Raw genomic sequence first — 22,054 nt, 5'->3', positions numbered from 1 at the left:
AAAACACACACACACTGTAAAATCCTACTTTAAAGCCACAGCTGTTGGAGAAGACATGGTCAAGATCTCAGACTCCCGGATGTGTAGAGAGAGAGTGTCTGGGATCTTGATCATGTCTTCTCCAACAGCTGTGGCTTTGAAGTAGGATTTTACAGTGTGTGTGTGTTTTAAAAAAAGGCCAATAAAATGACCTCAGCCACTTTTAATTTCAAAACTAAATTGGAGTGGATCTTGAAATTAAGCACCACAGAAGCTAAATGAGGAGTTGGAACTTTTTGACCACTCCTCTAACTGTCCTGAAGTTCTGAGACATTCCCAGATGTTTGTGTGACATGAAAAGATCTTGGAAAGCGAGGCGCCCTGTCATGGTAACACTTGTAAGAAACTCAAAGAAAACACCTGGCTGGGAGGGACAGAATTCGAAAGATCCTGGGTGTGGGGAGGAGAAATCCCATCCGTGGGCAAAAAGCTGTCCTGGTGTCATGTTTGCATTGTATTTTGTTACTCTCCCTGTTTTAAACTTAGTGAATAAGTACCATGTTTTCCTTTTTCATCGTTACGCCTTTGAAACCCACCCTGGGCTCCTTCCTCTTCTAAAGTTGACTCTGCTTTTCCTCTCCTAAAAGTGAGTGTAAACCCCAATCCTGGTTCCTATGGGGTGGGAGAAGACCCACTTGGAGGTATAACTGGCTAAGAAAAGGCCCTTGGAGCAGGCTTCATTTTTATCAAAGCTTTTGAGAGCTAAATTCTCCATGTGTGGCGGAGTGGCTAAAGTGTTGGACTGGGAGTCGGGAGATCTGGGTTCTAGTCCCCACTCGGCCATGGAAACCCAATGGCTGACTTTGGGCCAGTCACAGGCTCTCAGCCCAACCTACCTGCAAGAAAGGCTGTAAGAAAGGAAAATGCTATTTTGGGCTGCATTAATAGAAGTATAGCTTCCAAATCACGTGAGGTCCTATTTCCTCTCTGTTTGGCCCTGGTTAGGCCTCATCTAGAGTATTGTGTCCAGTTCTGGGCTCCACAATTCAAGAAGGACGCAGACAAGCTGGAGCGTGTTCAGAGGAGGGCAACCAGGATGATCAGGGGTCTGGAAACAAAGCCCTATGAAGAGAGACTGAAAGAACTGGGCATGTTTAGCCTGGAGAAGAGAAGATTGAGGGGAGACATGATAGCACTCTTCAAATACTTAAAAGGTTGTCCCACAGAGGAGGGCCAGGATCTCTTCTGGATCCTCCCAGAGTGCAGGACACGGAATAACGGGCTCAAGTTAAAGGAAGCCAGATTCTAGCTGGACATCAGGAAAAACTTCCTGACTGTTAGAGCAGTACGACAATGGAATCAGTGACCTGGGGAGGTTGTGGGCTCTCCCACACTAGAGGCCTTCAAGAGGCAGCTGGACAACCATCTGTCAGGGATGCTTTAGGGTGGATTCCTGCATTGAGCAGGGGGTTGGACTTGATGCCCTTGTAGGCCCCTTCCAACTCTGCTATTCTATGATTCTACCTCACAGGGTTGTTGTTGTGTGGATAAAATGGAGAAGAGGAGGAGGAGGATTATGCACGCCGCATTGGGTTCCTTGGAGGAAAAAAGGCAGGATGTAAATGCAATAAATAAATAAATTGTTGCACATATTTTTAAAAGATTTTTTTTTAAAAAAACTGTCTACTGGTTTTAATTTGTTAACAATTTAATACTCCTTTTAGCTGCATACATTATTTATGTTTCTGTTGTTCTGATTTTATCTGTATGCCACCTTGTGATCCCAGTGATATATGGTGGGTTACAAATGTCTTAATAAATGAAGGTCACAGATTAGTTCAACAATTTTACCCAGTGTGGCTCTTAAGTTCATAAAGCTGTTTCACTGGGAGGAAAAAGGCAGGCAGATCAAATATTCAAACAGAAGTTTTGAGCTCCGTCACACCAGCGATTTATCGCACTCTCGCCATTCCTAGTATGTGGTTTTGCAGCCCGTTACTGACATGATGTTGTCCACGTCCTTCACGCATCCAGCTCCTTCCCCCCACCCCGTTGCATTTTAGTTTGGTGCGGGGAAAGTCTGGATTATTTTCCCCTCTTGTTTTTTCCTTTGTTGGGGGCGTGTGCTAATGGAATAATAGAATCACAGAATAGCAGGGTTGGAAGGGACCTACAAGGCCATTGAGTCCAACCCCCTGCTCAATGCAGGAATCCACCCTAAAGCATCCCTGACAGATGGTTGTCCGGATGCCTCTTGTATCTTTAACAGTTGCATAGAAAAGGGAATTTCAGTAGGTGTCCTTTGTATATAGTTAAAGCTGCAGGAGCTACACTCAAGTGACCAGATTTTAAAGAGGTCAGGGCTCCTGCAGCTTGAACTGCAGTGATGAAGAGGGAATTTCAACAGGTTCTCCATATATACAAATGACACCTGCTGAAATTCCCTTTTCTAGGCAACTGTTAAAGATACAGGAGCCCTGCCCTCCTTTTCATATGGTCACCCTAGGAGTGGAAGAGAATTCCTGGTTGTGCTTTTATATAAGGATGACCGTATGAAAAGGAGGACAGTGCTCCTGTATCTCTGTATTGAAAAGGGAAGTTCTGCAGGTGTCATTTGTATATATGGGGAACCTGGTGAAATTTCCTCTTCATCACACCAGTTAAAGCTGCAGGAGCCCTGCCCTCTTTTAAATCTGGTCACTCAAGTATAGCTCCTGCACATTTAAAGAGGGCAGGGCACCTGCAGCTTTAACTGTTGAGATGAAGAGGGAATTTCACCAGGTTCTCCATATATACAGATGACACCTGCTGAAATTCCCTTTTCTATACAACTGTTAAAGATACAGGAGCCCTGTCCTCCTCTTCATATGGTCACCCTACTTTAGGGTGGATTCCTGCATTGAGCTGGGGGTTGGACTTGATGGCCTTATAGCCCCCTTCCAACTTTACTAGTCTCTTAGGGTGACCCTATGAAAAGGAGGACGGGGCTCCTGTATCTTTAACAGTTGTATTGAAAAGGTAAGTTCAGCAGGTGTCATTTGTATATATGGAGAACCTTGTGAAATTTCCTCTTCATCACACCAGTGAAAGCTGCAGGAGCCCTGCCCTCTTTTAAATCTGGTCACTTGAGTGTAGCTCCTGCAGCTTTAACTGTTGGGATGAAGAGGGAATTTCACCAGGTTCCCCATATATACAAATGACACCTGCTGAAATTCCCTTTTCTATGCAACTGTTAAACATACAGGAGCCTGTCCTCCTTTTCATAGGGTCACCCTATTTTATATTGTATTTTATATTGTGGTGTTGTTGTTTTTTACTGTTTGTTTTATGCTTTTCGTGGTTTTAATTTTTGTGAAACTCCCAGGGAGCTTTGGCTATTGGGCGGTATAAAAATGCAATAAATAAATAAATAAATAAGAGCAAACAAGCAAAAACCCATGTGAAAGGGACCGTGTGTGAGGGAGCCCTTGCAGCGCTTATAAACAGAGGTAAAAAACACAGAGACGAACCAGAGAGGGGAAAATAGGTGTGATGGAGGCCTTTATCACAAATTTGTAAAGCAAAATAATTATTTATTATTATTATTATTTATTTATATAGCACCATCAATGTACATGGTGCTGTACAGATTACACAGTAAATAGCAAGACCCTGCCGCATAAGCTTACAATCTAATAAAGTTGTAGTAAACAATAAGGAGGGAAAGAGAATGCAAACAGGCACAGGGAAGTGTAAACAGGCACCGGGAAGGGTGAAGCTAACAGTATAGAGTCAGAACAAACTCAAAGTTTAAAAGCTATAGGGAAAAGAAAAGTTTTTAGCTGTGTTTTAAAAGCTGTGATTGAGTTTGTAGTTCTCAAGTGTTCTGGAAGAGCGTTCCAGGCGTAAGGGGCAGCAGAAGAAAAAGGACGAAGCCGAGTAAGGGAAGTGGAGGTCCTTGGGCAGGCGAGAAGCATGGCATCAGAGGAGCGAAGAGCACGAGCGGGGCAATAGTGTGAGATGAGAGAGGAGAGATAGGCAGGAGCTAGACCGTGAAAAGCTTTGAAGGTCAACAGGAGAAGTTTATATTGGATTCTGAAGGGCTGTCCAGCCCAAGTCCAGCTGAAAGATAAGAACATAAGAAGTGCTTTGCTGAATCAGACCAACGGTCCAGCACTCTGTTCACACAGTGGCCAACCAGCCATCGGCCAGGGACAAACAAGACTGAAAAGACTTTTATCACATGTGGTCACCCCACTTGCCTCAGATAATTAAGAAGTGGGGGAGTAGATCCTTGGATGAGGGCCTAATTGATACTAGATACGTTTCCATCAGAGGAGGCAATACTTAAGATAACTTATAAGTTAGGGCTGCTGAACTTAAGAACATAAGAAGTACCATGCTGGATCATAAGAAGGGTCCATTATGTCCATAAGAACATAAGGAGCGTCGTGATGGATCAGACCAAGGGTCCACCTAGTCCAGCACTCTGTTCACACAGTGGCCAACCAGTCATCAGCCCGGGACCAACAAGGCAGGACATGGTGCAACAGCACCGTCCCGCCTATGTTCCCCAGCAACTGGTGCACACAGGCTTACTGCCTCGAATACTGGAGATATCACATAACCATCAGGCCTAGTAGCCCTAACTTCCACACTGTGGTGAGATACGTTATATTTATATTTTCACTATAGTGAAAATAACTTGCAGCCTGTATTAAACAGCAATGCTCCTCAGTCCCATAAAAGTCTTCTCTCGCATGCGGAAGACAGTTCCTCTCACTGGTGCTGCAGTTTGGGCCTCTAATCTGTAAAATTCTGTGGTGATTCTCACGCAGCTAGATGGGCTAACAGAAGTATTCCTCCCCCCGCCCCCCCATCTCCATAGGTGATGATATGGAAGCATTCTCAGCACCCGTTTCAGACCAGTCCTGAGTATTAAGTTGGCCACGGCTGTATCTAATTCATGCAGCTCCTCCATTTTAATTCCTACAGCACAGTCCTTGCCTGAAGAGAGAAATTGGCACCCAAGGAAGGAGACCTTTTGAGTCCTGGTGGGAGCAGAGATGGAGAAGAGAGTCAAGATGGAAGAGCAAAGCTTTGCTGGCCCTGAGGCAGGAAACATCCAGGAAGGGAGCAGTGCAGAGCCCTGGGAAGGAAGACTGCAGGAGCACCAGCCTGGGAGCAACACCTGCTCAGACGTGGAGCTTCAGCCCTCCAGGGACTTCTACTACCAGGAGGCTGAAGGGCTCCGAGAGGTTTGCAACCGACTCCACCATCTTTGCTGTCAGTGGCTGAAGCCAGAAAGGAACACGAAAGCTCAGATGCTGGATTTGGTGGTCCTGGAGAAGTTCCTGGCTGTCCTGCCCCCGGAGATGGAGAGCTGGGTCAGAGAGTGTGGAGCGGAGACCAGTTCCCAGGCGGTGGCCCTGGCAGAAGGCTTCCTCCTGAGCCGGGCAGAGGACAAGGAGCAGGTGAGAGCATTTCATCCTGATGACTCCAAAGGACTGAAAATTTAAATCTCCCCAACAGTATCGTAACTTTTTCTGCATGATTTCTAAGGAAGGGATGCCCCAATTTCCAATAACTCCCCAACTGCTGAGTATAGGGACTGAACCTACTTGTGGAGCTCCTTCAATTTGTGGTGGAGTGGAAGCAGTTTCTGCACAGCCAGAGCAGGTAGGGGAGTCCTGGGGGCCTCCGTCCCCTGTAATGGTCCGGGAAGAACCTGCCTTTTAGCCTTTGCTCCTCTTCAAGATGGCTGCTAGGAAGGCCTTGAACGTCACTCATGAAGCTCTGGCATTCAGAAGGAAAACCTCACCATTTCTGTCTTCATATATTGCTCAATAATGTGTAAGGAGAATATCATTTCTTCTTCCTTTGTCAGGGTCTGGTGACCTTCGAGGAGGTGGCCGTGCATTTCTCGGAGGAGGAGTGGGCTCTGCTGGATCCAGGCCAGAGGACTCTGCACAAAGAAGTCATGGAGGAGAATCGTGGGATCCTGGCCTCTCTGGGTAAGGAATGGGATTCCTCTGGGTAAGGCTCCCTCTGCCTTCCTGAACAGTGCCTGGGCCAAGTTCCTGGGATACTCTAGTCCAGAAAAAGCTCCCCAGGGGATGTACATAAAGCCTTAAAAGCTTAGGGAAAACACTCACATCCTCTCCATCCCTTACCTGTTGGACTTCTTATAGTCATTATGAAATTTGAATGTTGGTTTGACTTTGGAAACAGCAGGATGTCCCTCCAGTTGGGGCTTCCCATCTCTAAGAAGTGACTGGTTTTCTTAGTATGAATTCAGAGCAAGGTGTAAAAGCAGCCAATACGGTCCAGTAGCCAATACGGTCCAGTAGCCAAAAACAGGCAATACGGTCTTCTTGTTCCAAACTGCCTCTTTCCACATTCATTCCACCCCAGCTGCCTTCCCCTGCGCAGGAGATTGAAGGGAGACATGATAGCACTCTTCAAATACTTAAAAGGTTGTCCCACAGAGGAGGGCCAGGATCTCTTCTCGATCCTCCCAGAGTGCAGGACACGGAATAACGTGCTCAAGTTTAAGGAAGCCAGATTCCGGCTGGACATCAGGAAAAACTTCCAGACTGTTAGAGCAGTATGACAATGGAACCAGTGACCTAGGGAGGTTGTGGGCTCTCCCACACTAGAGGCCTTCAAGAGGCAGCTGGACAACCATTTGTCAGGGATGCTTTGAGGTGGATTCCTGCATTGAGCAGGGGGTTGGACTCGATGGCCTTGTAGGCCCCTTCCAACTCTGCTATTCTATGATTCTATGAGTTACAAAGTCTGGCCATCACGCTTTGACATTTTTAGGGCTGTTCTGAACCTCTGAATGTTACACTTGTGTTGAAGGGACCCCACTGGCTGTCTCTTTGATACAGGTCCAAATTTAAGGTTGTAGCTAGTATATGAAGCCCAAGAGCAACTTGGGAGCTGGTTAGCAGAGAATCTGCCTCCTTCCCTGAAGGCCCATTCAGTTCTTGGGGTCATCTGGTAAGGTGGTGCCACATGCCTTTGAGGTTTGCACCATGATTTCTTAGAGTGGTGATGCTCACTGTGTGGGATCATTTATTCCCTGAGATGAGACATGCACTGCCAGTTCTATTTTATCTGCATGTTGGTCTGTGGACTTGTGGTTGCACCCTGAGTGTTTGAGTCTCCTGCTCCTCAGTTGCATGCCCCTCTTTCAATCTCTTCTCTATTTCCCTTTTGAGTCTCAGCTTCTCAGAGAGCTCCCAGGGCAGCCAAGCCGGATTCTTTCATAGAATCATAGAATAGCAGAGTTGGAAGGGGCCTACAAGGCCATCGAGTCCAACCCCCTGCTCAATGCAGGAATCCACCTTAAAGCATCCCTGACAGATGGTTGTTCAGCAGCCTCTTGAAGGCCTCTAGTGTGGGAGAGCCCACCATCTCCCTAGGTCACTGGTTCCATTGTTGTACTGCTCTAACAGTCAGGAAGTTTTTCCTGATGTCCAGCTGGCTTCAATGCCTCACATATTTTTCCTTCTCCTGGGAATAGTTTGGGAATAGGGAATAGCTTGAATACTACAAGCTTCCGGGATTTCCCATCCCTCTTGAACTCTCTTGTCCTTCCTGATTTCTAGCTGTGGGATCTAACTCAACCTCTCTCTGAGCTTTCTGAAGTTGGCTTTCTTAAGGTCCAACGTCCATGCCAACTTTCCCTCAAGGTTCCTGCCAATTTGATTTCATCCAGCAGTTCTTCCCAGTTGGTTATGATTAAGTTAGTGAGTTGCAGATCTGGTCACATATTTAAATAAATAAATATAGCTACCTGATCGAGGCAATTTTGAAAACCAATGTGTCTCCCGATTAGAGATTCTGTTTGAGCTAAGAACTGAATGGCACCTTAAACATTAACTAATATAGGGTGACCATATGGAAAGGAAGACAGGGCTCCTGTATCCTTAACAGTTGCATAGAAAAGGGAATTTCAGCATTGTATATATGGAGAACTTAGTGAAATTCCTTCTTCATCACAACAGTTAAAGGTGCAGGAGCTATACTAGAGTGACCAGATTTAAAAATGGGCAGGGCACCTGCAGCTTTAACTAGTGTGATGAGGGAATTTCACCAGGTTCTCCATATATACAAATGACACCTGCTGAAATTCCCTCTTCAATACAACTATTAAAAATACAGGAGCCCTGTCCTCCTTTTCATAGGGTCACCCTAAAGCAGTATATAAAAGGCAGGAGCCATACCAAGTACTTTGAAAGCGGAATATGGTCTGTGTCATGGGCCCCAGCAGTTGTCGGTGCACTTCAATAGCGCGATAAAGCAGTAGTGTGGCTCCTGCCTTTTATATACCACTTTCATAGTGCAATATCCTGCTTGGTGTAGATTAGGCCTAACATAGAATCATAGAATAGCAGAGTTGGAAGGGGCCTACAAGGCCATCGAGTCCAACCCTCTGCTCAATGCAGGAATCCACCCTAAAGCATCCCTGACAGATGGTTGTCCAGCTGCCTCTCGAAGGCCTCTAGTGTGGGAGAGCCCACAACCTCACCAGGCAACTGATTCCATTGTCGCACTGCTCTAACAGTCAGAAAGTTTTTCCTGATGTCCAGATGGAATCTGGCTTCCTTTAACTTGAGCCCATTGCTTCACGGGTTGCTTCTCAGAGGATAACAACATAATACTACAAGCAAGAAGGATCTTGGAATTGTTGTAGATCACAGGCTGAATATGAACCAACAGTGTGATGTGGCTGCAAAAAAAGCAAAGAGTTATTCTCAGTTCTGTTGAACATCAAGGGATAATATATTTGGCAGGAAATTTTATTCTCAATTCCAATAAGAAAAGGAACCGAGAAGAAAATGGCCAGTATCATACTGCCCTTATACAAATCTATGGTGTGACCACACTTAGAATACTGTGTACAGTTCTGCTCACTTTATTATTATTATTATTATTTATTTATTTATATAGCACCATTAATGTACATGGTGCTGTACAGAGTAAAACAATAAATAGCAAGACCCTGCCGCATAGGCTTACATTCTAATAAAATCATAATAAAGCAATAAGGAGGGTAAGAGAATGCACCAAACAGGCAGTATAAAAGTCAGAACAAAATCAAGTTTTAAAAGCTTTAGGAAAAAGAAAAGTTTTTAGCTGAGCTTTAAAAGCTGCGATTGAACTTGTAGTTCTCAAATGTTCTGGAAGAGCGTTCCAGGCGTAAGGGGCAGCCGAAGAAAATGGACGAAGCCGAGCAAGGGAAGTGGAGACCCTTGGGCAGGTGAGAAACATGACATCAGAGGAGCGAAGAGCACGAGCGGGGCAATAGTGTGAGATGAGAGAGGAGAGATAGGAAGGAGCTAGACAGTGAGAAGCTTTGTAGGTCAACAGGAGAAGTTTATATTGGATTCTGGAGTGAATTGGAAGCCAATGAAGAGATTTCAGAAGTGGAGTAACATGGTCAGAGCGGCGAGCCAAGAAAATGATCTTAGCAGCAGAGTGGTGAACAGAAACCAATGGACTGATGTGAGAAGGAAGGCCAGTGAGAAGAAGGTTGCAGTAGTCCAACCGAGAAATAACCAATGCATGAACAAGAGTCTGTAGTGGAATTGCTCCGTTTGGCTCAGCAATTCCCTGGCCGGAGAAAGGGGATCTGACTCAGCCAGCCCAGACACACGCCCCTTCACTGCCGCTTGTTAACCCTTTACAGTCTAGGTTCTCAAGGAAACCACGCCACACTCCAGAATAGGGACCAAACGCTTTTATTCTTTACACACACAATTTCATAAGGGTCCACACATTAAGGTTAACACTTAGGAGGTTTGGGGGAAGAACACGGACAAAGGAATGACACACATAAAACAGCAGGAACTGACAACTCACTCTTCCCTTTCACACACTCAGGCCTAACAGAATTCGCCCTCGCTCCCCGCTTCACCGCCCCCACCAGCCGTAACTCCGGCAAGGTCCCTTGCCCCCAAATTGTACCCAAACCTATTCTAAAACAAAACAAAAACTTAATTCTGCGACTCAACCTCTGTTGCTCACCCAAACTTGGCTTTATGCCACTCGAGCTAAACTCCTTCCCTCAGCTGCTGCGTCTGGCCTGGATGCTCCGACTCACCACACACACGCTGGAATCCTAACACCCATAGGAAAGAGACTGGACCCTTAGATGCCTAAGCCTTTTATCCCTTTCTGGGACCCCCTTGTCACCAGACCCCCCTGACCAATAGAAACCCCACAGCAACCCACACCTCTCCCGAAAGGAGGGGGGAATGCTCCCAAACATTGCACAGCTGCAAACTGTTACTCTCCCCAGTTCCAGCCCAGGGAGGCATTATCAGATGCCAGGTGCCTCTTGCCCAGCGCGGCCTTGGCATTTCACTTGCTACTCCCTTTTCAGACACAAAGAAACCCCTCTCCCTCTCCCCGGGACGAAGCAAAGATGTTCTCTTAAGCCTATGACACTCACTAAACCTAAAAAAGGATATGACGGAGCTGGAAAGAGGGCAGAAAAGGGCAACTAAAATGATGAAGGGGCTGGAGCATCTCCCCTAGGAGGGAAGGTGACATCAAGTGGGATTGTTTAGCTTGGAAAAAAGGAGGCTAAGCGGAGACATGATAGAGGTGTACAAAATGATGCATGGTATGGAGAATGTGAAGGGGAGACATTTTTCTCCCTCTCTCAAAATACTAGAACCTGGGGTCATCCCCTGAAGCTGATTGGTGGGAGATCCAGGACAAATAAAAGAAGGAACATCTTTACACAGAGCATAGTTAAATTATGGAACGCACTTCCACAGGATGTAGTGATGGCCACCCATTTGGATGGCTTTCAAAGGGGGTTGGATACATTCCTGGAGGCTAAGGCTATCCATGGCTACTAGCCCTGATGGTTGCGTGTTATCTCTAGTATTTGAGGCAATAAGCCTGCGTGCTCTTGTTGCTGAGGAACATGGGTGGGAGGGTGCTGTTGCACCATGTTCTGCTTGTTCATCCCTGGATGATGGCTGGTTGGCCACTGTGAACAGAGTGCTGGACCAGATGGACCCTTGGTCTGATCCAGCATGGCACTTCTTACGTTCTTAACTGCCTCTTCACCAATTTTTTTTAAAGCTGTGAATCAAATCAGCAAACCATTTGGTTTGTTCCCTGATTTCAGGAAGATTTCTGTTTTTATTCTTTCAGGTGAGCGCAGGGAGAGCAAGAGAAATGTCCTACACCAGAGAAGGAAAACTGTAACTGAAGAGAAGTGGGGAATCAAGTCCATTTCTTTTGATGGGTCAGAAGTCCGTGAAAGTCCAATACTAGAAGAACCAAGTAATAGGAACATTTACAATGGGAAGACACAGAGGAAAACCTCTCAGTATATAAAGACTCAGAAGATACACCTTTCCCAATGTCCACAATTTCACAAAGAAGAGAAAAAACTTCAGTGCTTGGAGTGTGAGAAGCGATTCAGTTTCAACTCAGACCTTAAGCGACATCAAAGAATTCACTCCGGTGAAAAACCCTATAATTGCACAGAGTGTGGAAAGAGCTTCAGTCGCAGCTCTCATCTAAAGTCGCATCAAAGAATTCACACAGAGGAGAAGCCGTATCAATGCTCAGAGTGTGGAAAGAATTTCACTTGGAACGTAGAATTTAAGCGACATCAAAGAATTCACACAGGGGAGAAGCCCTATACATGCTTAGAATGCGGAAAGAGCTTTGCTCACAGCACAAGCCTTAAGCATCATCAAAGAATTCATACAGGGGAGAAGCCCTATACATGCTCAGAGTGTGGAAAGAGCTTCAGTCAGAGCTGCCAACTTAAGTCACATCAAAGAATTCACACAGGGGAGAAGCCCTATACATGCTTAGAGTGCGGAAGGAGCTTTGCTCACAGCACACACCTTACGCGACATCAAAGAGTTCACTCCGGTGAGAAACCCTATGAATGCTCAGAGTGTGGAAAGACCTTCAGTCAGAACTGCCAACTTAAGCAACATCAAAGAATCCACACAGGGGAGAAGCCCTATACATGCTTAGAGTGCGGAAAGAGCTTTGCTCACAGCACACACGTTAAACGACATCAAAGAATTCACACCAGTGAGAAGCCCTATAAATGCTGAGTAGCCCTATAAATGCTTTTTGTGTCCTTGAGTAACGCTCTGCTCCTTGCCATACAATGAAATAGACTGCTTGATTGTTTGTTAAAGCACTCCTGATTCAGCTGTGTTAATGTGTTAATATAAACTGTATAAGTGCATTTCATTGTAGCACTATCAATGTTATTTAATGTTTCAGTGATGCACAATATAAAAACGGATATATCTGATAAAAAGTATTCTCTTACTCCAGTTTTGAAATTTATCATATATTAGTAGTTGTGTGTTGTGTTCATTACGCTCGTTTGATTTTGATTTGATTTGATTTATTACATTTATATACTGCCCCATAGCTGAAGCTCTGGGCGGTTTACAAAAGTTAAAAACAGTGAACATTTAAAAAGTATACAAAATTTAAAACCATCAAAAACATAAATAGTATACAAACAACGGTATCCATTTAAAAACAACAGTTCTGGGGTCCGTTAAAAAACAAGCAAACTTAGTGTTGTTAAATGCCTGGGAAAAGAGAAAAGTCTATTTGGCGCTGAAAAGATAACAGTGTTGGCACCAGGCGGGCCTCATTGGGGAGATCATTCCAGAATTGGGGGGCCACCACCGAAAAGGCCCTCTTCCTTGTTGCCATCCTCCGAGCTTCCCTTGGAGTAGCCATTCAGTTTTGTCAACTGTTTTGTTTTACTAGTGCTCCTATCTGCCTGATTTTGTGGAATCAGTTCCAATTGTTGCAGCCTGATGATGTGGACAAGGTGTTTGCTGCAATGCAACCAATCAATCAATGCCCCTCCTGGCTTATAAAAGCAAGCCGAGGGGTTTTGACTGGGTGGGTCCAGGGGGGTGATAAATGCTGCCCTCCAGGAAGGGGTCTCCTTGCTGTTCTTAATGGGGCAGTAGTGCGACCCCTGCTGAAGAAGCCCACCCTGGACTCAGTAGCACTATAAAACTACCGAAGTCTGATTTAAAAAGTGTTATCTTAAACCAAAACCAAACCTGAAAACAAAATAGGTTTAAGGAACCTGATACGAACAATATGTCAAATTGTGGTGTAACTATGTCTGTTGAAATAAAATCGTGTGTTTGTAGAAAATATATTTAATCTTAAAACAAATATGTACACTTACAATTTAAACAGAACGGTCCACATACAACAAGCATCAAACATAAATCCCAAACACGTTTCGACCCTAAAGGTCTTCATCCGTGGGAAAAGAATTATATGCAGATTTTTAAAAACTTACTATGCAAATGTTAAAACAACTTTTGTTATGCCCCAGATACAGGGATTTCCAATAGGACCAAAAGTTGGCTCCTATAAAGCTTCAAAAAACATGGCAAAAAAGACGGGGGACTAGGCGTTCCCCTCCTGTCTTCAAGAAGGTTGACTCCCAAGTTATATCTGACGCATAAATGCTATCTCTGGTTCATGTAGGCTTATGAAATGCGCTGATTTAAAAGGTGTATGCACGCTAAGCTTTCAAACTAGAAAACTAATACCCAGTCACTAACACCCCCTTTCTTTGGAAGGTACTTGGTAGGGTTGTGGTGGACATCTGCAATCACACTTGAAGAATACTGATTATCTAGATCCATTCCAGTCTGGTTTTCGATCTAGTTGCTGGACTGAATCAGCCTTGGTTGCCCTGATGGATGACCTTTATAGAGAAAGGGACAGGGGGAGCGCAACCATGTTAATTCTGCTCCATCTCTCATCGGCTTTTGATACCATCAACCATGGTTTCCTCCTGGATCGACCCTGTGTGGTTCCAGTCTTACAGGGCTGATTTCAGAGAGTTAACATGGGGTGATTATCCCTTGGCAACTGAGCTATGGGGTTTCACAGGTTAACATCTCATTCCCAATATTGTTTAACATCTGGTACTTCAGCTGGTACAAAACAGGGCAGCCCGCCTACTAACAGGGACTGGTCAGTGAAATCATATCACGCCAGTCCTTCTACAACTTCATTGGCTGCCAGTCCAGGTCCAGGCCCAATTCAAAGTACTGGTACTAACATTCAAAGCCCTAAACGGTTTGGGGCCAGGTTATTTGAAGGAACGCCTCCTCCCATATGTACCTACCCGGACCTTAAGATCATCTACAGGGGCCCTTCTCCGTGAGCCCCTGCCAAAGGAAGTGAGGCAGGTGGCTACCAGGAGGAGGGCCTTCTCTGCTGTGGCACCCCGGCTGTGGGATGAGCTCCCCAGAGAGGTCCGCCTGGCGCCTACACTGTACTCCTTCCATCGCCAGCTGAAGACCTTTTTATTTTCCCCGTATTTTAACACCTAATTTAACTTAAATTTAAACGTTGCTGTTTTAATCTCATATTTTAACCTATATCAATTTTTGCTGTGTGCTTTTATCCTGGTTGTGCTTTTTATATTGTATTTTGTATTTGTTTTTAAAATTGTTGGTTGTTTTACTATGCTCTTCATGGTTTTAATTTTTGTGAACTGCCCAGAGAGCTTCAGCTATTGGGCGGTATAAAAATGTAAAAAATTAATAAAAAATAAATGTATATGAAGCCGCTGGGAGCGGTCATTAGGGGATTTGGAGCCAAATGCCATCAGTATGCTGATTACATGCAGCCCTATCTCTCTGTGTCAGATGAATCAGGTGAGGCTGTGCAAGTCCTGGACCAGTGCCTAGACTCAGTAATGGGCTGGATGAGGGCCAAGGTGTTTAGCCAAGTCCATTCGACCACCTGTGTGCTTGATCCTTGCCCTTCATGGCCCATTACATCAAATACAGAGGGGATTGCTGGCTGGGTCCAGGAGGTTTTGACAAAGTACCACAAGACATTCTGATAAACAAACTAGCTAAAAGTGGGCTAGATGGAACAACTATTAGGTGGATTCACAGTTGGCTACTGAATTGGACTCAAAGAGTACTTATCAATGGAACCTTCTCAAACTGGGGAGAGGCAACGAGTGGGGTACCGCAGGGCTCAGTCCTGGGCCCAGTGCTCTTCAACATTTATATTAATGATTTGGAGGAGGAGGTGCAGGGAACGCTTATCAAATTTGCAGATGACACAAAATTGGGTGGGATAGCTAATACCCTGGAAGACAGACACAAACTTCAAAGCGATCTTGATAGGCTGGAGTGGTGGGCTGAAAACAACAGAATGAAATTTAATAGGGATAAATGCCAAGTTCTACATCTAGGAAATAGAAACCAAATGCACAGTTACAAGATGGGGGATACTTGGCTCAGCAATACTACAAATGAGAAGGATCTTGAAATTGTTGTAGATCGCAAGCTGAATATGAGCCAACAGTGCGATATGGCTGCAAGAAAGGCAGATGCTATTTTGGGCCACATTAATAGAAGTATAGCTTCCAAATCGCATGAGGTACTGGTTCCTCTCTATTCGGCCCTGGTTAGGCCTCATCTTGAGTATTGCGTCCAGTTCTGGGCTCCACAATTCAAGAAGGATGCAGACAAGCTGGAGCCTGTTCAGAAGAGGGCAACCAGGATGATCAGGGGTCTGGAAACAAAGCCCTATGAAGAGAGGCTCAAAGAACTGGGCCTGTTAAGCCTGGAGAAGAGGAGATTTAGGCGAGACATGATAGCACGCTTCAAATACTTGAAAGGTCCCACAGAGGAGGGCCAGGATCTCTTCTCGATCCTCCCAGAGTGCAGGACACGGAATAACGGGCTCAAGTTAAAGGAAGCCAGATTCCGGCTGGACATCAGGAAAAACTTCCTGACTGTTAGAGCAGTACGACAATGGGACCAGTGACCTAGGGAGGTTGTGGGCTCTCCCACACTGGAGGCCTTCAAGAGGCAGCTGGACAACCATCTGTCAGGGATGCTTTAGGGTGGATTCCTGCATTGAGCAGGAGGTTGGACTCGATGGCCTTATAGGCCCCTTCCAGCTCTGCTATTCTATGATTCCACCCTGAGAGAGGGAGTGGTGCAGGCCTCTTTAAAATAGGCAGTGTGAAGAATGGTCAACATGGCGGCCGTCCTGCCCAGTAAGTTTTTCTTAGTTTGGCTTCAGGCTCTGGGTCTGGAGGAGGAAGTTCCGGAGAACATTCCCTAGAGTTGGTCTCACGGCAGCAACACCTGTGGGTTATCAGTTTAGCTGGAACAGCCAAGGTTGCACTAATTGGAGTGTGGATTGTTTACAGCTGGGATGTGGCCTGATGGGTGAGGGGGTGCCAGCGACTTGAGGCTGGCCTGGGATTGCCTTGAGTGAGTCACGGATAAAGCAGGATAAAGGAGTGGGCAACCAGGGGCCAGCCGTCTTCCCTGCGCTTATGCAAAGAGGGAGATCCCTGGTGAGCTGCGTAAACGCTTGGTCTTCAGTTAGGTTTCTTATGTTCAAGTGTCTGGAGGTTCGGGGGAAATCTGCTTGCCCCAGGGCATGGTTTTCATAGAATAGCAGAGTTGGAAGGGGCCTACAAGGCCATCGAGTCCAACCCCTTGCTCAATGCAGGAATCCACCCAAAAGCATCCCTGACAGATCCCAGCTGCCTCTTGAAGGCCTCTAGTGTGGGAGAGCCCACAACCTCCCTAGGTCACTGATTCCATTGTCGTACTGCTCTAACAGTCAGGAAGTTTTTCCTGATGTCCAGCTGGAATCTGGCTTCCTTTAACATGAGCCCGTTATTCCGTGTCCTGCACTCTGGGAGGATCGAGAAGAGATCCTGGCCCTCCTCTGTGGGACAACCTTTCAAGTATTTGAAGCGTGCTATCATGTCTCGCCTAAATCTCCTCTTCTCCAGGCTTAACAGGCCCAGTTCTTTGAGCCTCTCTTCATAGGGCTTTGTTTCCAGACCCCTGATCATCCTGGTTGCCCTCCTCTGAACACGCTCCAGCTTGTCTGCATCCTTCTTGAATTGTTTATCCCTATTAAATTTCATTCTTTTGTTTTCAGCCCAGCACTCCAGCCTGTCAAGATCACTTTGAAGTTTGTTTCTGTCTGCCAGGGTATTAGCTATCCCATCCAATTTTGTGGGTTGGGTTAGAGCCTTAGTTGATTGCTGTGTGGAACCCTTTGGGAACTGTTTGTTGGGAAGCGTGATTTCACCTTGTTATTCCATTTCTTCCGTAAAGCCTGTTTTTAAAGTATTGTCCCAATTTTCCCCTACCCCTTTTAATATTTTATTGTCTGTGTCATTTATGTGTCTGACTGAAACCTTACGTGTTAGTCTAGTGCTTGTAATAAACTGCTTCAGTCCTTAAACGTGTGTGTGCAGTTTTATTTCCCAAAGGGCTGGCTTGGGCAAGGCTAGGGTGGCGGCTATCCAGGGGTTTGGATGTTTGGTCCGGAAGCCTACCCTGCAGGGAGGTTGGGTGGACCCCAGCTTTCCTCCACAGGCAGTAATTAGGCTACTCCTGAAAAAACCTGACCTGGAGGATGTTAACAATTATATGTGAGTGTCTAACATCCCCTTCCTGGAGCAAGTGGTTGCAGGAAGACCTCCAGGCGCTCTTGAATGAAACGGATTATCTAGATCCATTTCAGTTGGGCTTCAGACCTGGTTTTGGAAGGGAACAGCCTTGGTTGCTCTATAGGAAGACCTTTGCCTGGAGAGGGATATGGGAATTTCACTCCCCCTAAAGGCTCGGGTTCATAGTTTGGTGGTACGCTAGGATCCAGAACTGTCACTTTAGACACAGGTGGACTCAATGGTACTGAGCACCATTATTATTATTATTTATTTATATAGCGCCATCAATGTACATCGTGCTGTACAGAGTAAAACAATAAAATACCTTTTATCAGCTTAGGCTGATATACATCTAAGGCTCTGGTCCAGGTTATTTGAAAGAACGCATTCTCCCTTATGAGCCTGCCCGTGCTTTGAGATCTTCTGGGGAAACCCTTCTTTCAGTCCCACCATCTTTATAGGGTTGGTGGGAACATGGGAGAGGGCCTTCTCGGTGGCTGCTCCAGAACTCTCTTCCCGGGGAAGCTAGCCTGGCTCCCTCCTTGATGGGCTTTCGGAAGCAGGCTAAAACATTTTTGTTCCAGCAGGCCTTTGGAGAATAATCTGGCCCTCCATCTATGTTAATGTCTTATAATTTTGTTGTGTATTTTAAACTATGTTTTGTTTTGGTTTTTTTGTTTGGTTCCCCCCCCCCCCCCAATGTATGTTTTAAAGTTTGTAAGGCTGCCTTGAGGCCCAGCATTGGGCGAAAGGCAGGATACAAATAAATATAATCATCATCATCATCATCTACGCCCTTATCTGGACAGAGATAGACAAGCTACAATTATCAGTGCTCTGATAACCTTTTGGCTGGATTATTGCAGTGCGTTATAGGTGGGGCTGCCTTTGAAAATGGTCCAGAGACTTCAGCTAGTCTAAAATCAGATTGTTAACTGGGAATGGCCAACGAGACCACATCACGCCAGTCCTTTTCCAGCTTCACTGGCTGCCAGTCCAGGTCTGGGCACAATTCAAAGTGCCATAAATTATTGATTGATTGATTGCATTTTATTTATTTATTTATTTATTTATTACATTTTTATACCGCCCAATAGCCGAAGCTCTCTGGGCGCTTCACAAAAATTAAAACATTCAGTATTAACATTCAAAGCCCTAATCGGCTTGTGGCCAGGTTACCTGGAGGAATGTTTATTGTTTTTAACGTTCACTGGTTTTAACTTTTGTAAACCACCCAGAGAGCTTCGGCTACGGGGCGGTATATAAATGCAATAAATAAATACATAAATAAATAAATAGCTGTAATGAAGTGTTCACCGTATCTGAGGCGTTACTAGTTCGGCTGGGATTTCAAGTGATTCTCCATATGGACTCCATATTGCATCCAGTTCTGGGCTCCACAATTCAAGAAGGATGCAGACAAGCTGGAGCATGTTCAGAGGAGGGCAACCAGGATGATCAGGGGTCTGGAAACAAAGCCCTATGAGGAGAGACTGAAAGAACTGGGCCTGTTTAGCCTGGAGAAGAGGAGATTGAGGGGAGACATGAGAGCACTCTTCAAATACTTAAAAAGGTTGTCACACAGAGGAGGGTCAGGATCTCTTCTTGATCCCCCCAGAGTGCAGGACACGGAATAACGGGCTCAAGTTAAAGGAAGCCAGAAACTTCCTGACTGTTAGAGCAGTATGGCAATGGACTCAGTTACCTAGGGAGGTTGTGGGCTCTCCCACTCTAGAGGCCTTCAAGAGGCAGCTGGACAACCATCTATCAGGGATGCTTTGGGGTGGATTCCTGCATTGAGCAGGGGGTTGGACTCAATGTAGGCCCCTTCCAACTCTGCTATTCTATGATCCTTCCTCAGGAGCTGATTAGACAGAATAACATAGAAAACCCAAAGAGTCAAAATGGAGCCGTTCAAAGACTTCTTTACGTTCTTATGCAGAGACAACAGGCGATAACGTAAAGAAGTCTTTGAACGGCTCCATTTTGACATTTTGTGCTTTTTTTATGTTATCTGTCTAATCAGCTCCTGAGGAAGGATAGATAGATCCGAAATGTTGAGCCCTTTTTTTCAAACAGCTTTTTTAAAAAACACATATTTTTAAACAGCAGAGCCATTTGGACAAAGAGATTAAAAACTTTTCAACTTTTCAACACTAGAGTCTATTGCTCTTTTTTATTGATTCAGAAATACTACAAATGAGAAGGATCTAGTTTGACCCTGTCTCTTCTTCTGCCATCACTTCTGAAGCAGTTTTGGGGCGTCGGTATGCTAAGGTCTTGAGCAGATTGAGTCAGTTCACTGTCTTTAAAAACTATTCATTTCTTAAGGCTTCCTGTGTGATACGTTTCATTTGTTTAACAAGTTGAAAGAGTATTCAGTTGATTCTTTGCTCAAGTTTTAAATTAAATGTTCAAATATATTGAACTTTGAATAGCCTTAACGCAGCTCTGGTAACACCCTCTCTCCAACTGGGGCAAAGTCAGAACCTCATTTTCAACTGGGAGCCAGATTCCTGTGGGGCCAGGGTTGTAGGGACCCATTGGAGACAGGTCCTGGGTGTTAAGTTGGCCACAGCTGTATCTAATTCATGCAGCGCCTCCATTTCAATTCCTGCAGGACCATCGTTGCCTCAAGAGAGAAATCGACAACAAAGAAAGGAGACCTTTCAAGTTCTGGTGGGAGCAGAGATGGAAAAGAGAGTGAAGATGGAAGAGCAAAACTTTGCTGGCCCTGAGGCAGGAAACGTTTCCTGCAACATCCAGGAAGGGAGCAGTGCAGAGCCCTGGGAAAGGATAGCGCAGAAGAACCAGCATGGGAGCAGCACCAGCTCAGATGTGGAGCGCCAGCGCTTCAGGGAATTCTGTTTCCAGGAAGCCATGGGGCCCCGAGAGGTTTGCAGCCGACTCCACCACCTTTGCCGCCAGTGGCAGAAGCCAGAAAGGAACACCAAAGCTGAGATGCTGGACCTGGTGGTGCTAGAGAAGTTCCTGGCCGTCCTGCCCCCGGAGATGGAGAGCTGGGTCAGAGAATGTGGAGCGGAGACCAGTTCCCAGGCGGTGGCCCTGGCAGAAGGCTTCCTCCTGAGCCAGGCAGAGGACAAGAAGCAGGTGAGAGCATTTAATCATTATTTATTTATTTATAATTACAATCTTGATCAAAACAGTTAACCCTTCAATTGAATCTTGGAAGGTAGATCAACTTTAAAAGGAGCCCTAAAATTTAAACCGATTGGGAAACACTGCCCTTGGCTTTGACCTGACCCGTTTCTTTCCTTCCCTAATCCCTTTTCTCTCTCTGGGATTCTCCCTTCTGTTCCAGAAGCAGGGAATGTCTGCCAAAGTATGCACAGATTTCCATGAGGAAGAGAAGGCTCCACTGGGCACCACACAGAGGCCGCTGGACAGGTGGATCTTGCAGGAGAGCGACGGAAGACCCTCCTCACAGGGTAAGGATTAGTGGGACATATTTCACTATGGTCTCCCTCCCTGGATTATGCCTGGGGTGCATGAGCTCCTTTCATGTTCTCCTTGAGCCTGATTTTTTTTTGGTAGGGAGTGAAGAGAGACTCTTTCACTTGGTTTTATTTATTTGTTGCATTTTTATACTGCCCAATATCCAAAGCTCTTTGGATGGTTCACAAAAACAGAAATGTTGTTTCGTATTGTGGACGGACATTGATTCCACTGAAACAGAGAAAATGCAATTGCTTAAGAACTACAATGTATCTTCCACCTTCTTTATCTTCCTCACAGGGAATGAAAAGACCCACAGAGAGAGTGAACCGATCCTGGAGGATCCTTCTAGGCCTCCTTCGCTTTGTGGTGGAGTGGAGACGGTTTCTGTGCAGCCAAAGCAGGTGAGGAAGTCCTGGGTGCCTCCGTCCCGTCCATATCTCCGTCATCCTGGAAGAACCTGCTCCTTTCCCTTTGCTCCTCTCCAGGATGGCTGCTAGGAAGGCCTTGATTGTCACTCATGAAGCTCTGGAACCTGCACGTTTATTGTCTTCATGGATTGCAGTGTTATGTGTAAGGGGAACATGGGCCTCTTCTTCTTCTTTCAGGGTCCAGTGACCTTTGAGGAGGTGTCCGTGCATTTCTCGGTGGAGGAGTGGGCTCTGTTGGATCCAGGCCAAAGGGCTCTGCACAAGGAAGTCATGGAGGAGAATCATGGGATCCTGGCCTCTCTGGGTAAGGAATGGGATTCCTCTGTGTAAGGCTCCCTCTACGTCTTCTGTGTCAGTGTGTTTTAAGAATGATGTTGAAGATAATAGTGTCTGAGCCATGTTCCTGGGTTACTCTGGTCCAGAGAAAGCTCACCAGGTGATATATAAAAAGCCTTAAAAGTAGGGTTGCCTTATGTCCCAGAAAACCAGGAATGTCCCAATTTCCAAGAGATTCTGAAATGTCCCAACTGGCTGGGCAAGAATCCCGGATTCCTGGTCCAGCTGGCCGGAGAAATTCTGACCTCCAACATGGTGCCTTGAGCCTGCTCAGCGAAGCGGCAGCAGCAGAGAAAAAGACACATCAATCCGGTGCTTTTTCCAGAGCATCACCGCTCCTCCACAGGCTCACCTGAGTCACTCACCGTGACTC

The 22,054-nt window shown here is 45.7% G+C and overlaps 4 protein-coding genes across 3 annotated transcripts in view; 1 reads left to right on the top strand and 3 right to left on the bottom strand.

Moving 5' to 3' along the window:
• Positions 1–22,054, bottom strand: part of LOC134396268 (uncharacterized) — an 853,762-nt gene that overhangs the window by 618,205 nt on the left and 213,503 nt on the right. The window lies entirely within an intron of this gene.
• The window catches only part of LOC134396322 (zinc finger protein 420-like), a 412,724-nt gene that overhangs the window by 201,201 nt on the left and 189,469 nt on the right, over positions 1–22,054 (bottom strand).
• The window catches only part of LOC134396318 (zinc finger protein 345-like), a 334,491-nt gene that overhangs the window by 167,392 nt on the left and 145,045 nt on the right, over positions 1–22,054 (bottom strand). The window lies entirely within an intron of this gene.
• Positions 1–22,054, top strand: part of LOC134396288 (zinc finger protein 721-like) — a 120,042-nt gene that overhangs the window by 28,251 nt on the left and 69,737 nt on the right. Inside the window, exon 7 of the mRNA XM_063122724.1 lies at positions 11,414–12,363. Within this exon, the coding sequence (XP_062978794.1) occupies positions 11,414–12,065 (652 nt within the window). The 3' untranslated portion in view covers positions 12,066–12,363. Of the gene's footprint in view, positions 1–11,413 lie in introns of the transcript that reaches the window.

The sequence above is a fragment of the Elgaria multicarinata genome, chromosome 3 (assembly GCF_023053635.1).
Source record: "Elgaria multicarinata webbii isolate HBS135686 ecotype San Diego chromosome 3, rElgMul1.1.pri, whole genome shotgun sequence".
Classification (NCBI taxonomy): Eukaryota; Metazoa; Chordata; class Lepidosauria; order Squamata; family Anguidae; genus Elgaria; species Elgaria multicarinata.
Note: the sequence above shows the minus strand (reverse complement) of the source record. Positions and strands in the feature narration are given on the sequence as shown.